Genomic DNA, 16388 nt, shown 5'->3' with positions numbered 1-16388 from the left:
ATATAAAATTGTAAGGTCAAGATATATGCTAACGTTTAATGAATTTTGAACAACATAGAGATCTGTATCAGGATAGAGAAAAATACAAAATACGCGGAGTCACAAAACGTCCTGAACGTTGCATATCGGAAGTTGGTTCTCTTCCATGCTGATGCCCACCTCGCAACAGTTCGGTATGGCAGAGCATCATTTCCTAAAGCTTCCACAAGCTCAGTGTGACATTCTCCCGCATTCCTTCCACGGACAAATGGTATTTTCACATAAGAACGCTGTTTAAAATCCTGCACGACTGTTGAACACGCACCGACTTCCCACTTCATTCAGCTCAATGTCTTGCCAGCCACTGCCATCTATTGGCGTCACAATACATTGCATGTGACGAGGTCTCCACTGTATATTTTAAAACTTCTTGCCTGGCCCGCATTATCGTGGGGAAAAAAAGGGTTGCCATGACTTTTGCTGTAACCCTCGTGTATATATGTATGTATGTATATATATATATATATATATATATATATATATATATATATATATATATATATACACACACACACACACATGATACAGAGAGAGAGAGAGAGAGAGAGAGAGAGAGAGAGAGAGAGAGAGAGAGAGAGAGAGAGAGAGAGAGAGAGAGAGAGAAGGTGTGCCGACTAATCACGTCTCATTTATCCCAATACTTAAATATTCAGAGATCGAAACATTAAACTTAAATCCTTGTTTACTTAACAATAAAGAAAAAACTCTTTAAACAAAATTGACGCATGTATTACGTAAGCAAATGCAGGTGACTAATCGCCATCGGCGTTATCATTATTTGCTCCCCACCCATCTTCACCCTCTCCCCTTTCCATTATCTCAATTCCCATTTATTTAACAAAACGTAACTTTGTAAATATTTGGAGGAAAAACGAGATAAACTAACAATTGGAAGTGTACCAAACTTGGCGAACGACTAGCGACATCTATAGCAATTTCGAGATATATATGCTAACAGTACCAAACATGGTCTGCCTAACCTACTCACGTGAGCATCAAATATCAGGCATATAGACGCGAATAGCCCAGGTTTAGTGCTTTTAGCGTATTTTGAACAGCGGACAATAAATGTGACGTCATCACAGTCAGTTCTAACAGTTTAGCTTATCCGTGCCTGCTAAAGCAGAACAAACTAGCGGATTATTTTGTGAAGAATCAAAGAATCCAATTGTCACACTTGTAGTTTGTAATACTTAGCAGTTAATGAGAAAATAATATAATACAGTGAAATTATTTTCGTCACAACTTCCTATCTTGTATGTACAGCTTAGGAGAGAGTCACAACTCAAGAATGACACAACCAATCAACAGGCGAGCCTCTGACGTCATCCGAACCCAGCACCTATCGCTAAACCTCTTGCTGACGCTCTGCGCTACTTATAGGCTCGGTAGCTAGATTCGCAGAGTCGTCTGGAGATGTTTCGAAACTAATCCGACTCTACTAGGAATATTCATTCAATATTTTGTATTTAGTATTATTATTATAAACCAGTGAAGGGCGCAAGTATTATTATGGCCTTTCCAGAAAAATGTAGTTCATTCCAGTGTTGAATCCAGCCAATGTCATACGCAAGAAATCATAATACTAATAAAAATAGAACCAATATTTTAAAATATCCCTTTATCTCTAATACATAGTTAAATTCGAAAAGACTGCACAAGCAAGTCGATCCTCGACTAACTACTAACTCTTAACCCTTAACTAGTGTCGTGGGTCCACTGGACCCATATTGAATATTTGAACGTTGGTATGCCCAGCTGGGTGAGATGCTGCACACTGCGCTTCTCAGTTCCTTCCGCTAGTTTGCTGAACTACTCGCATTTCGTGAGTGCAAGGTGAGGTTGTGAGACTTGGTGGGGTCCAGTGAACCCACGACACTACTTAAGTATGTTTTTCCTCAAACATACTTCTTATCTATTTCAATAATAACATGATGGCTGGCCGTAATCCTTGTTCGAGTGTATTAAACACACATTTCAATAATAATCAAAGTGTACCTGATTGTAAGGTCTTATTTACATTGTTCATTAAGAGTGAATAAATAAAGGTCCAAATATTGAGAATATGTATTACAGTTGATTTCAGGATCGACGAATTTTGTTTTATTGCATTTTGAAAAATAAGGGTCCAGTGGACCCACGAAATCAGTAGTGTAACATTTTTTCACGACATTAGTTAAATAGCTGTAAGAAGTTGAAATTTGTTACAACAATAGAAGCTTACATTACACCATTCCTGCCGCTCCACATGTGTTCATTGTTGAGTGAAATTGAATTTCACCATAGGAGACTATAATTTAAATTCGTTCATTATTTTGACTTTTAATTATAAAGAAGACTGAGACAGCGCTTATTATTACGAAAAAGTCAGAAAAATTACGTTACATTAAATTAAAATTAAAGAAAGCCAAAGTGAACATTGTTGCTAAATTTCTTAGTTATTGTCCGAATGCTCTGCCACTTTACTGAAATTCTAGAGCGGGGATTTCCCCCCGGCCACCCCCTAAATTCATCACTGCTTCATGCCATGTTGTTAGATAGTATGTATTTTACAGCACATATTGAACGTAACTTGCAGTTGTTTCGTTAACCAATATTGTTTTCCAAATAAGTAATTCAACAGATCTCGTAACAAATAGTTGCAAACATATTCCTTCACCTACATTTTCAACTGTACCAATATTTAAGGAACAAAAACATCACAATTATTGTACCATTTTGACAGAAAATGCAATAACGGTAAACAAAAGAGGGTTTTTTGTATCAATCTTCCTCCCAGTCGTCAGTTTTTTTAAAAAAAAAACTATTAAAATCTTTTTTGATTGGCCAAAACCAAGGAATACCATGAATGCGCAATCTTATTATTATGAACTAGCCAGCACCCTCTATCGGCAACATCGAGAATTAATATAGAGAAAGCGGTCCCCTTAAGAAGGGGAAAAAAGTTTTAAATTAAAAGTTCTTTCTTCTGCTTTCTTAACCGAGCCCCCATCATTTCTAAGCATAGACGCTTTTCCTTCCAATCACCTTTTGCGAAGTTTCATCCATGCTTTTCCCGATGAAAAGCTAGTTTCGCAGAAAACAGTGTTTCTTGCTTGCGTTTATTCGCTCGTCATCCAGACCCGTCGGTTACATCTGTTAAGAACCAATCTCCTTCCCATTTCCTTCAGACAAAAGTGCATTCAGAGACGGAAGAGAGATGTCGCTACTGTAAACAGAATTCCTGTGGCACTGTCTTTCAAGTTGGGACCAAGAGTGTGTTGTGCGGGGAGGGAGAGAAAAAGGACTTCTAAAAGGGGGGTTGGGTGTAGAAGGAGCTCGGAAATTGGCTTAATACTAGCAAATTTCGAATCATAATAGGAACGGTATACAACGCGACGTCGGCAGGGGTGAAATGCGTCGCCCAAAAGCGATGTCGTTGATCGCGCAGTTCGAATCTAACCAGTAGCGAATATTGTTGTATTGTATTTCTTAGGGCTGATGTATCGGTATCGGAAGATATCGGTTGGATGTTATTTACCGATACCGCCCGATACTTTTTCGGTATTCTGATCATTCGGGGAGTCCAATTATTATGGAAGTTTTGCAAATTTTGAAGTTTCCATTGATTTTGTACAGATATCATATGGAAAAAAACTATTTTGAGATTACATAAGAGTTATTTTTATATTCTGATTTAATTTTTTGAATATTTTAAAGCAAAACTCTTGTAAATTGCTGCTTAAAATTAGAGTCGAATTCTCTATAATATTAATCAATATTCTGAACAAATTTTAATCGTCACAATTTTTAAGCATGCCGGTATCGGTGGAAATCGGTAAGACTATCGGTGGAAATCGGAAAGAGTATCGGTATCGGTGCGAATCGGTGAAACTATCGGTGGGAATCGGTAAGGGTATCGGTATCGGTGGGAATCGGAAAGATTATCGGTATCGGTGGGAATCGGTAAGAGTATCGGTATCGGTGGGAATCGGTGAGAGTATCGGTATCGGTTGTAATCGGAAAGAGTATCGGTATCGGTGGGAATCGGTGAGAATATCGGTGGGAATCGGTAAGACTATCGGTGGGAATCGGTGAGGGTATCGGTATCGGTGAGACTCGGTGGGAATCGGTAAGGGTATCGATATCGGTGGGAATCGGTAAGGGTATCGTTATCGGTGGGAATCGGTAAGACTATCGGTATCGGTGGGAATCGGTAAGGGTATCGTTATCGGTAGTAATTGGTATGAGTATCGGTACCGGTGGGAAACGGTGGAAACATTCCTTTCCACGTGTTCCAACAGGTGGCCTTCTCCTGTCAACTGTTGTTTCACATGACAGGCGATTTAGATAAACATTTCCTTTCATCTGGAACGTGGTTGGACTCTTTATCTCACGCTCTTTTTCCTTATCCTTTCTTCCTTCATTCCTCTTCCCTCTTTTCTCCTCCTTCGCTCTTGTCCTTCCCACTCTTTCTAACACCTTCTTCCATTCCTTGTTTATCTTCAGTCCCCATTCCAGTTCATTGTGTCTTCTTCTCCTTCCCTCTCTATTTCCTTGGCCTCCTTCCATTTTCTCACTAATACTCTCTTCTCCAGATGAAAGGAAATGTTTATATAAATCGCCTGTCAGGTGAAACAACAGTTGACAGGAGAAGGCGACCTGCTGGAACACCTGGAAAGGAATGTTCCAGGTAAACGACTTTTAATATTCTTGTGTCTGGAGGGGAGTGATTTTTGTGTATATATATATCTTCCTGTTTTGTACTTAACTTCATTTGTATTTGGTACAGAGTCTGAAGAAGACCTTACTAGAAGGTTGAAACGTAACGTTTAGTGTTATCTTTTAAAATAAAATAAATTCTGCCTTGGTCAGCATATTGAGTTTTCGAGACAGTGACAATAATACGAGGACACATTCGGTATTGAGACGAGCTCAAGAATAGGAAAAGTCTCATTCGCGACACAAGAGTGTTACGTTACGTCTCGGTTGGGTACCATATCTGGACTCTCCAACCTAAAGTTTCACATTGTGCACTAGCAACAGCTACCCAATGGAATATTCACAATGAGTAAATCAAAGGAACTGTGGAAAGTGAGCTATCTGAATGTACAGTCAGCAGCGATAAAAATACGACGCCAAAATCCGGAAATACTCGCTTCCCTGCATGTGCTGTTAAATGTGTTGCCTAAATCTACGGCGACGAATATTTGCTGTTGTATCACAGCATTTCTATTGTAGATGAGTGTACAAACCTGGCAAAATGAACTTGATATGGAAGCTGTGATAAAAAATGGATAATTCAATTAAGATTTGTGATGTGAAGCTATAAGACTAAAGAGGAAAGCGTTTTTTGTAGTTACTTTCAAGTGGATATTTTAATCTTGCATCAGCATGTAATACTGAACACTCATATAAAGTAATAGCAGAGAAAATCAAAATGATTTGGTCGCAAACATTTGAAGATCGCCTTTGAAATAATAATATTAATAAAAATGTAAATTACTTACCGTGACATGGCGAAACTGTCAACTATGGGAAACTGGCGTGTTGACTGTCTGAAGACATACACAGGACACGCACACACGGGTCTCTTGGTCACCTACAGGGTACACCAGCCAAGTGCCTCTGGAAAAGATAGAAATTTATATCAATGCACAGTAAATTATTTAGTCATATATTACATTGCTGCAATATGGTCTGGAAAGCCTTGAAACATCATATTGACTAGTGGAAGGTTAATATTGTTCCTATTCATAATATAGCCATTACAGGCACATATGTAAAAATATGTTTCGGCGGGGGGGGGGGTCCGAACCAATTAAATTAAAATAATTATATTAAATCAAATTAACACTAATTGCAATACATAAATTAATATTATATTATTATTACAAGAATATGTAAAAAGACTGTATAATTGATTGAATTGGTGTTTTACGTCCACGTTATGCACAGTAAGGCTAATTGGGACTGGACCAACAGTTTCAAGTGGAATCCGAACAACTATGTGCCTCTAGCGGGTATCGAACCCGGGACCCCTTGATTACAAGGCGACGACGCTACCACTGCGCCATCGGGGAGGCCATATCAAGAAAGAAAGAAAGAGAGAGAGAGATAGGCAGATTAAGAGAGAAGAGGAGATACCCAGAGGGGGGGATATAAAGTAATTAACAGTGATAGAAAGAGATACAAATGCAGCGAGAGGGGGTGGAAGACAGACACAAAAAACAGAGAATAAGAAGAGGTATATAAGGAAAGAGAGTGATTGACATAAACAGAGTAAGGAAAATAGGCAGATTAAGACTGCGAATGAGAGAGAATAGGGTATACAGTTGGGAGAGGGAAGACGGAACCGAGACAGAGAGAGAGAGAGAGAGAGAGAGAGAGAATAGGGGATACAGTATGGAGAGGGAAGACGGAACCGAGACAAAAAGAAAGAGAGAGAGAGAGAATAGAGGATACAGTAGGGAAAGGGAAAACGGAACCGAGATAAAGAGATAGATAGAGAGAGAGAGAGAACGAGATATTGAAGGGGTCTAATAAAGACAGGAAGATAAAGATGATAGATATAAAGAGAAAGAGGAAGAGGGAAAGAGAGATAAAGAAACTACATATAAAAATACAGTGGAAGAGAGAAAGAGAAAGAAGATAAATATAAAGAGATAGAGGGAGAGAAGCTACATATAAAGAAATATACAGAGGAAAAAAGAAAGAGTGACAAAATACATATAAATAGACAGAGAAAGAGGAAAAGGGAGGTAAGGATACATATAAAGATACAGGGGAAAGAGAGAGAGACAGAGAGAGATTGAGAGAGAGAGAGAGAGAGAGAGAGAGAGAGAGAAAGGAGATAATATAAAGAGTTTAGAAGAGAGATATTAAGAAAAAGAGGAAGGGACAAAGAGATTAAGAAAGAGAGGAAGACATTCAAAATGAACGACTGTGAACTGGTCTAACCCGTCTTACCTTCGCCTCCTTCCAAAACACATCCAAAGCAGTCGTCACGCTACACACTGCGAAAAAAACGCACAAGAATAATGATGGACACAACGCATTATGTGTGCACAAGGTATTGCAAAATTCCACGCGCAGACAGATGACGCACAGGAGTAACGCATGTGCGGACTGGAAAAAAAAATTGCAATATTATTTAGTATTTATTTTTGCCCGATAGGAGCCACACCTTTATTCTCTCAGTGCGACCATAAAGAGTATTGTGAAAGGAGATAGTGCAGCTTCTAATGTTTTCTTTCCTTCAAAGAATACAGATAAAATAGGCGGCTGGGTGGGGTAAAGATAGTGTGTTGCTTGTCCTTAAAGTTCCCTCTAGAATAAAAAAATCCCTTTCTATCCTAAAAACATCCCTTTGTCCTGAAAATTAACCGCTTATCCCTTTTCAGCCGAAAATTTATCAATTTCTATCACACGATTTCCCTTTTTTTAACCCCAAAAATGATGGATTTTCACCATTGTGGAAATTCGAATTGTAATTCGAATGTTGAAATTATAGAGATATTTTATAACAAAAGTATTGTTTTCTGTGACTTACAGACCGTAAGTTACAGCAACTATTATTATTATTATTATTATTATTATTATTATTATTATTATTATTATTATTATTATTATTATTATTATTTGAAGTAGGGTTACATTTAAGCTTACAGTCGATTTTTACACTGATTATCTAACTATAAAAACAGTTTTTTGTCCCAGAAGAATTAATAATGTTAAGTATACACTTGTGCAATTTTGTATATAGATATACAGAATAAGGAATTTACAAATGTATGCAATAAAAAAACATAAGTAGTAGTAGTATTATTAATAATAATAATAACAACAACAACGAAAATAAAACGATAATAATAGCAGTAATAATATTAATAATAATATAATAAAAGTTTGTGACTCTGCCCCCCTGAGAACAAAGCCTGCGAGCGCCCTTGTATCGAACCCAGAACCCTTTGATTGCAAGGCGACGACGTTACTACTACGCCATCGGGGAGGCCAGGAATTGTAAAGAACTACACAAAAAATAATTTTAACACTGGTTTTAAAAGTTGTTCAAAGACAAATCAGGGGTCATTTTAAGGGAGGGGGCTGCATTTACCGCTTTGGTTTTTCCCGAGTTCTTAAATACCTATATTTGAAAATTTTGATTTTCTCAAAATTTCGGGTAGGGGTGTAGCCCCATCAGCCCCCTTCGTACGCCAGTGTCTAAGAGGGGGAAATGAACCTCGAAGCATGAAAATAAAAAAAAGTCCTCAACAGATGGCACTGTGTGTATTACATATCTCTGCGCGCGAAACATCAGTGGTTTCAAGAGTTTTAACATTTCGTTTCGGTCCAAAAAAGTACATAAATAAATGTAAAAGAATGCCGTCTCATCTGATGAATGAGGAAGCCGAAACCTGTCTCGTTTTCTGACTCGTCTCTACTTATAGTGTATCGATTTGGTCTGGTGTTACAAATTTAGTACATAACATTTCCAGCTTCCTGGTAATTTTCCCTCTAGTGCCAGAAATTCCCTTTCCAACTTAAACATTTCCCGTTGTCCTAAAAATTACTTAGTTATCCTTTTACGGCCGAAAATGTATCAACTTCCATCACACAATTTCCCTTTTTTCAACTCCAAAAATGATCGAATTCAGCCCCAAAAATGTCCTTTTTATCCACGTTCGAACATCGGTCTCTGTAATATACCTTGCCCAGATTCAATTCAGTTATTCGTTTCCTCCCATTCGTCTTACGATGTCGCCAGTGGCGTACAGATGACTTAACTGAAGGGGGGTATAACCTTAAAGAGCGATTTACGGCTATTATAATAATTATTATCTTTATAGCGTTATAATTTTTCGTCTTATATGACTTTCTAGTTAAGGGAAGTCCGTTCAAAAAAACAGGGCATAATCCCCACAATCCTCCTCCGAGGTTACGCCATCGGACCTCGCTTTTAAAAAAAGTCTCACTTCCACTGACAAAAAAGTTCCGGAAGCGAGGAGGCTGAGTAGGCAAGGAGATTAAAAGTTTAATCTTCTCAAACACCAGGAATTGTCCTCCGTAGCCCTTTGTGACGTCACACAACAAAGGAACGAGCCGTAACTGCAAAATGAATCTTTGAACGAAGTACAAGCTAACACGACGCATTCTTTGCAAAAATAAAACAGAGCAAGTTGAAGGGGGAATGTTCGAAAAAGAGTACTCGCCTCAAAATGAAGAAGTCCATGACTTTTTTAAACTGTCCACTGTTTCGTATCCTTTGTACGTCGCGAATGCCTAATGCGTCCGACTCTGAAGGAATGTTTGCTGTTCGGATGCGATATATTATTTGCCACCTTTCTTTTTCTTCTTTTATAAAATTCCCTCTCCTGACCGTGGTACACGATAATAGGTCTGACGGACGTTATCTCTTGTTGCTAAGGAAGTTACATCATCTGTGACAAACAGACAGATAATAGGGGCTAAGCAGAGGCTGTAATGAGCTAAGAGATCTTTCATGACTCTCTTGTTATGTGGTCGAAGCTTTGAACGTTCTGAACTCGCAGCAAGTCCAGACTCTTTTGTCGTACACTTTCCATAATTGAAAGCGCTCTTCATAAGCTCGGCGATATTTCCTTGGCTCTAAAGTTATTATTAATGCTAAAACATTTAAGAGTGGTTCCAGTAACCAAATGTTCCTGCGTAGCTGGTTGGTTATTGTCCCAGATGCTGGTGGTCTCGCTTCTCGATGGGAACTCCAAAATGAGGTGTCCCAGTAAGGACTATTGGGAAGGTGCTTGAAAAGAAGTAGTGGATTCCGGGGCCAATGCACTTTCTGCCCACCCAAAAATTCACGTGGAAGGACACATTTTATGTATATTTACATATAGAAAGTTTTATTTGTGCCGATCTTGCCCCCCACCACAAAAAATATCAAAGTTGGCGCCTCTGCCGTGTAGCAAGCCAGAAAACAGCGGCGATGGGACTTGATATACTGATGGCTTCTCACCCAATGGAACAAGCCAATGACGTAATGGTTTAATAAACAAGGCTCATCAAGGGGAGGGGGGAGACAACAACACATGAAATTCACTTGGGGATATCTTAAGATTTCTAAATTTTCGATAAATTAATTCTAATTTCGAAAAAAATCCTTGCCACGTTGTCAGTAACGAAATAAAAACATTTGAAATAGTGTACTTAGTGAAATGATTACAGTAGAATTCCACAGCGAGTCATCTGAATTACATTCACTGAAATGATGACAGTAGAATTCCACATCGAGTCATCTGAATTACATTCACTGAAATGATGACAGTAGAATTCCACAGCGAGTCATCTCAATTACATTCTTTGCAATGATGACAGTAGAATTCCACAGCGAGTCATCTGAATTACATTCATTGAAATAACAGTAGAATTTCACAGTGAGTCATCTGAATTACATTCACTGAAATGATGACAGTAGAATTCCACAGCGAGTCATCTGAATTACATTCACTGAAATGATGACAGTAGAATTCCACAGCGAGTCATCTCAATTACATTCACTGAAATGATGACAGTAGAATTCCACAGCGAGTCATCTGAATTACATTCACTGAAATGATGACAGTAGAATTCCACAGCGAGTCATCTGAATTACATTCACTGAAATGATGACAGTAGAATTCCACAGCGAGTCATCTGAATTACATTCACTGAAATGATGACAGTAGAATTCCACAGCGAGTCATCTCAATTACATTTTTTGCAATGATGACAGTAGAATTCCACAGCGAGTCATCTGAATTACATTCATTGAAATGATGACAGTAGAATTCCACAGCGAGTCATCTGAATTACATTCACTGAAATGATGACAGTAGAATTCCACAGCGAGTCATCTGAATTACATTCACTGAAATGATGACAGTAGAATTCCACAGCGAGTCATCTCAATTACATTTTTTGCAATGATGACAGTAGAATTCCACAGCGAGTCATCTGAATTACATTCACTGAAATGATGACAGTAGAATTCCACAGCGAGTCATCTGAATTACATTCACTGAAATGATGACAGTAGAATTCCACAGCGAGTCATCTCAATTACATTTTTTGCAATGATGACAGTAGAATTCCACAGCGAGTCATCTGAATTACATTCATTGAAATGATGACAGTAGAATTCCACAGCGAGTCATCTGAATTACATTCACTGAAATGATGACAGTAGAATTCCACAGCGAGTCATCTCAATTACATTTTTTGCAATGATGACAGTAGAATTCCACAGCGAGTCATCTGAATTACATTCATTGAAATAACAGTAGAATTTCACAGTGAGTCATCTGAATTACATTCACTGAAATGATGACAGTAGAATTCCACAGCGAGTCATCTGAATTACATTCATTGAAATGATGACAGTAGAATTCCACAGCGAGTCATCTGAATTCCATTCACTGAAATGATGACAGTAGAATTCCACAGCGAGTCATCTCAATTACATTTTTTGCAATGATGACAGTAGAATTCCACAGCGAGTCATCTGAATTACATTCATTGAAATAATAGTAGAATTTCACAGTGAGTCATCTGAATTACATTCACTGAAATGATGACAGTAGAATTCCACAGCGAGTCATCTGAATTACATTCATTGAAATGATGACAGTAGAATTCCACAGTGAGTCATCTGAATTACATTCACTGAAATGATGACAGTAGAATTCCACAGCGAGTCATCTGAATTACATTCATGCAAAATTTCAGTACAATGTTGCTGCAGCGGCACTGAAGATAAGTGGCGTAGCAACGGGTGGGCGAAGTGGGCAACCGCCCGGGGCCTCACAACTGAAGGGGCTTCGCGTACCATGGGACTTTTACGAAAAATGTAATAAGTTGAAGTGAGGAAAAAGATGTAAAAGACAATAAAATCAAAACATTAGGTTTTTCTCTGGCTTTCATTTCTAGTTAGACGTTATAATCGAATGAATACGTCAAAACAGGCCTAACATACAGGCAGGAGGGCCCAAAACCTATAAGTAAAAATTATTGTCGTATTTCTCATGTGAAACATTTACTAAAAATTCACGACAGCTTGCTTGGATATTTACCCATTTATTCCTTTTTGAATAAAAAGCCCTTTGTCTTGTATTTTTTTTTATCTTTCTCTTGACCTTGCATTCCCGATTTGAATATGTTAACAATAAACTGCGACGAAGCAAGTGTGAGGTATTTAATGCTTGCGTTGTTTTCAACTCCCGGAAAACAGAAGAATACATTTTTAAAGTAAGTAAAATTATTAAATATAATTTTCGTCGGTAATTTTTTATTATTTAAATATGATAATTTGCTGACGTATCCCTGAAGATTCTGTATCGATTCACATTGAGATTTCAAATTAAAAGAACGGATGGGGGGCTAGCGATATGTTGCTACGCCACTGCGCTAAAACTCATACGAAGAAGAGATAGCCCATTCTCTTAACAATAGATAGAGAAAGTCAGACTTCTGTCTACATCACCGTTAACCTTATAAATGCAATAATAAACTTGAGCAGAGAACATCAACTATGCCGAGCGGCCAGCAGTAAAATCCCGACACTACAAAGCGGTTGTCAAGTGAGTTCGGAACGCTTGGACCATTATCATAAAATACGACACTTGATTTCTCAAGGCACGAAAAATAAAGCACTACCGCAAGAAATACATTTTGCATTTTCCAAGGCGTAAAATGTACAGCAGTCGGTCATAATGAAAGAACGCTGTAGACGCGACCAGAACACACGATGAGCAAGATGCTGCTTTCATAGCAAGACATCCTTATAATTCTTCCGAAATATCTCGTCCAGACAAAGGCGAGCGCCTGCGGGAACGTGTAAATAACAACAAGGAATCGTCCTCGAAAAGCAAATTTCTCAAAACACTTGTTAAGTTTACCGAAAAGCGTTCCTTTCGTGTTGTTGTAATAGAGACGTTACGCTGGCTAAATAGATAACGATGTTGACGCCAAACCATTAAATTGGACGATCCTCGCTCCGGGGCAACTGGTCAGCGCCCCCGAATGAGCATAATAATATTGTTTATGGCTATCTTGTGCAAGATTGCCTCCGTACGAAACTGGACCCTTGATATTGTGGCATTTATTGGCAATATTTATGACTTACGATGACAATAAGCACGCTGGGCTTGAGAAATAAGACGAGCTTTCGCTTTGATGACTTACGCGCGCTCGGAAACAAAGGATGATACTAACAATCGGACTAAGTAAGACGTACCCATTGTGTCGACAACAATTGTGGACCTTAATAGGGCACCAATCAACACTGAGACTTGTGGAAGATGAGGGAATTTGACGCCGGAATTTGTATTGTGAAAAAAATATTATTGCGTCGAGCATTAAAACTTCCAGGTTGGGTCCAGCGTGGCAGGTGCGACGTAAGTGTGTTGCGAGAGGGAGGAGGGGGGGCACTCGATCCTGGACCGGTTAATAAAACATCAGTACGTGTGAGATATGGTAATTATCAATGCATGGCAGGTAGCAGGTCGATTCCTCTGGCTGTAGAGTTACCGGTCGTCAAGGTGGCCATCTTCGAGAAAATAATATCCCTCAGGTAAATAAAAATCCCTTTTATCTGACGAGATGTTCAAAACTGGGTATTTCTTAAGGTGATTTCATAACCTGGACAACGTTTGAGTATTTTCCTTGTCAACCCGTGCAAGTTTAAGGGATAACTTTGGTCACGGTTATCTCGAGACCCGATGGACAGAGACTTTTCAAATTTGACCTGAGCACTGAGAAAGGATGGTTCTAGAGAATCACTTTTTGACATTTCCATTTCAGTTACTTTACGTCGTTTTAGGTTAATCGCGACATGAAACATCAATGGAAAGGGACACCTGTGCCTTATCTAAGACTCGAACACACTAATGGCGGGTCCCAGGTTCGATTCCCGAGGAGAGTATAATGCATTGGTTCGAATCTCAATTTAAACACTAGTCCCTATTATCCTATTTGCGTACAAATTGGACTTTAAAGAAACTATCGAACCAAGGATTTCCAACGTAGGGAACTAACGTCTCACACCACCACGAGAAAAAATTCTACGAGGAATTAAAAATGAATAAAATAAGTCACATTTGTATCAGAGCTGAACTTTTTTGAAGCACTTTCTATTTGAACAAAAGCCTAAGATTTGAAATTTTGAAAACTGTGAAACCATTTATTATTCGGTTTAAATGGCAGAAGATGAGACTATACTGGTTCCTTTATTATACTCTCATTTTTTTCGATTTAACGCAGTTTTTTAGTTTGGTTAATCTGTTCGAATAAGTAAATGAACTTTATTTCGGTTATTAACAATAAATGTAACAACATTCCTTTCTTTTTTTAGTAACTTGAAGTGTACGACGCGAATTTCCAGTGGTGGTTGACGAACCTGTTCGAGCCCCCCCCCCCCCATATCCAAGACGGCAGAATGAAAGTTAAGCCGAAACTGTGACCATACCGAAACGGAATATAAAATCAGGAGTGCCTGGTTAAAATCCTGGCAAGACATGGACGTCTCATGAGGCTCCACCCTTAACCTATTTATATCAATTTACCATTCATCCTCATCGCTGCGAATAACTTAGAAAGATAGAAAAGTGACGTAGCATAACATGAATAACCATAAATTCTCAATATTTCTTATTCTGCAGTTATTGTGATCTCTAATTGCTCTATTGATATCATTGAAGAACCTATGTTTAAACTTCCATTACACAAATGTATATAATAAATTGAGGTAAGTTTTTCTTCGATACGGATATTAACACTAAATTTTCCCTTTTATTGTTGGGTCCTCCTGTGCAGAGGGAAATTTTCGCTGGCAACACTGCACGGGGGGAAATATTCTAGTGGCAACTCTGGCGGTCACTACAGCAAAGTGGTAGGAACCGCTGGAGAGTCGAAGGTGGGAAGAGGAGAGGGGAGACTTTGAAAGGTCATCAACACCAGAGACACCTGGCGGTTATTGTGCATACTAGGAACAATTACTGACCAAAAGCATCCTTTTCATGACTGTTGTTTTACGGACGGGGGGGATGGGGGAGGGGAGAATTGATTGTCTTGGCCCCTTCCCGACGGTTGACTTCATAAGCATAACCGGTCTTCGGTGAAAGACAAGAATTCCGTAATTGGAAAGCTACGCGCTTTTCTGTTGTTTTTTTTCCTTCTTATTAGTGAAGCGTTTGAAAATACAACACGATTACCTAAGCTACCATTCCTTCCTTTTGTTATGTGGATCAGGGACTAAGGAACTTTGTCATGAAACATTTTTATCCTGATCTTCTTTTCACGTCTTTCGCTGGAAATTCTTCGCGAGTAGAGAGGGGGAGAGGAGAGGTCACGCACTGGGCTGGAAAAAAAGAAGTGGTTAGGAGAATTTGTCGAAAAACTCAACCGATTACGCACAATTGAAAGGTCGTTTACATTCTTCAAATGACATGTGACGTTTTCAGATTTTTCTTTTTCGCCGAACCTCTTATTGCTGTTCGCTTTCCCGGCCTTAATGGATTAAGTGTCCTAGGGACAGGTGCTCGTGTGTGGTTTACGTTAAATCCAGCCTCAATGCCTTAATCCGTAGCAGGGGTGTCCATATGAGAGGAGGTTTCCGTGGGGGATCTGTAGCAGGGGTGTCCATAGGAGAGGTTTCAGTGGCGGATCTGTAGCAGGGGTGTCCATAGAAGAGGTTTCAGTGGCGGATCCGTAGCAGAGGTGTTCATAGAAAAGGTTTCAGTGGCGGATCTGTAGCAGGGGTGTCGATAGAAAAGGTTTCAGTGGCGGTTCCGTAGCAGGGGTGTCAATAGGAGAGGTTTCAGTGGCGCATCTGTAGCAGGGGTGTCCATTGGAGAGGTTTCAGTGACGGATCTGTAGCAAGGGTGTCCATGGAAGAGGTTTCAGTGGCGGATCCGTAGCAGGGGTGTCCATAGAAGAGGTTTCACTGGCGGATCTGTAGCAGAGGTGTCGATAGAAGAGGTTTCAATGGCGGATCCGTAGCAGGGGTGTCCATAGAAGAGGTTTTAGTGGCGGATCTGTAGCAAGCATGTCCATAGAAGAGGTTTCAGTGGCGGATCTGTAGCAAGCATGTCCATAGAAGAGGTTTCAGTGGCGGATCTGTAGCAAGGGTGTCCATAGAAGAGGTTTCAGTGGCGGATCCGTAGCAGAGGTGTCCATAGAAGAGGTTTTAGTGGCGGATCTGTAGCAAGCATGTCCATAGAAGAGGTTTCATTGGCGGATCTGTAGCAGAAATGTCAATAGAACAAGGTAGCAGGGGTGTCCATAGGAGAGGTTTCAGTGGCGGATCTGTAGTAGGGTTGCCCATTGAAGAGGTTTCAGTGCCTGGTCCATAGCAAGGG

General features: G+C 39.4%; 1 protein-coding gene across 2 annotated transcripts in view; it reads right to left on the bottom strand.

The window, feature by feature from the left end:
* Positions 1–16388, bottom strand: part of Sox102F (transcription factor Sox102F) — a 599620-nt gene that overhangs the window by 327064 nt on the left and 256168 nt on the right. For both annotated transcript variants that reach the window (XM_083123658.1, XM_083123661.1), the window contains exon 3: positions 5529–5646. In XM_083123658.1, the coding sequence (XP_082979784.1) occupies positions 5529–5536 (8 nt within the window). In that variant the 5' untranslated portion in view covers positions 5537–5646. The remainder of the gene's footprint in view (positions 1–5528; positions 5647–16388) is intronic.

The sequence above is a fragment of the Lepisma saccharinum genome, chromosome 6 (genome assembly GCF_977018435.1).
Source record: "Lepisma saccharinum chromosome 6, izLepSacc3.1, whole genome shotgun sequence".
Classification (NCBI taxonomy): domain Eukaryota; kingdom Metazoa; phylum Arthropoda; class Insecta; order Zygentoma; family Lepismatidae; genus Lepisma; species Lepisma saccharinum.
Note: the sequence above shows the minus strand (reverse complement) of the source record. Positions and strands in the feature narration are given on the sequence as shown.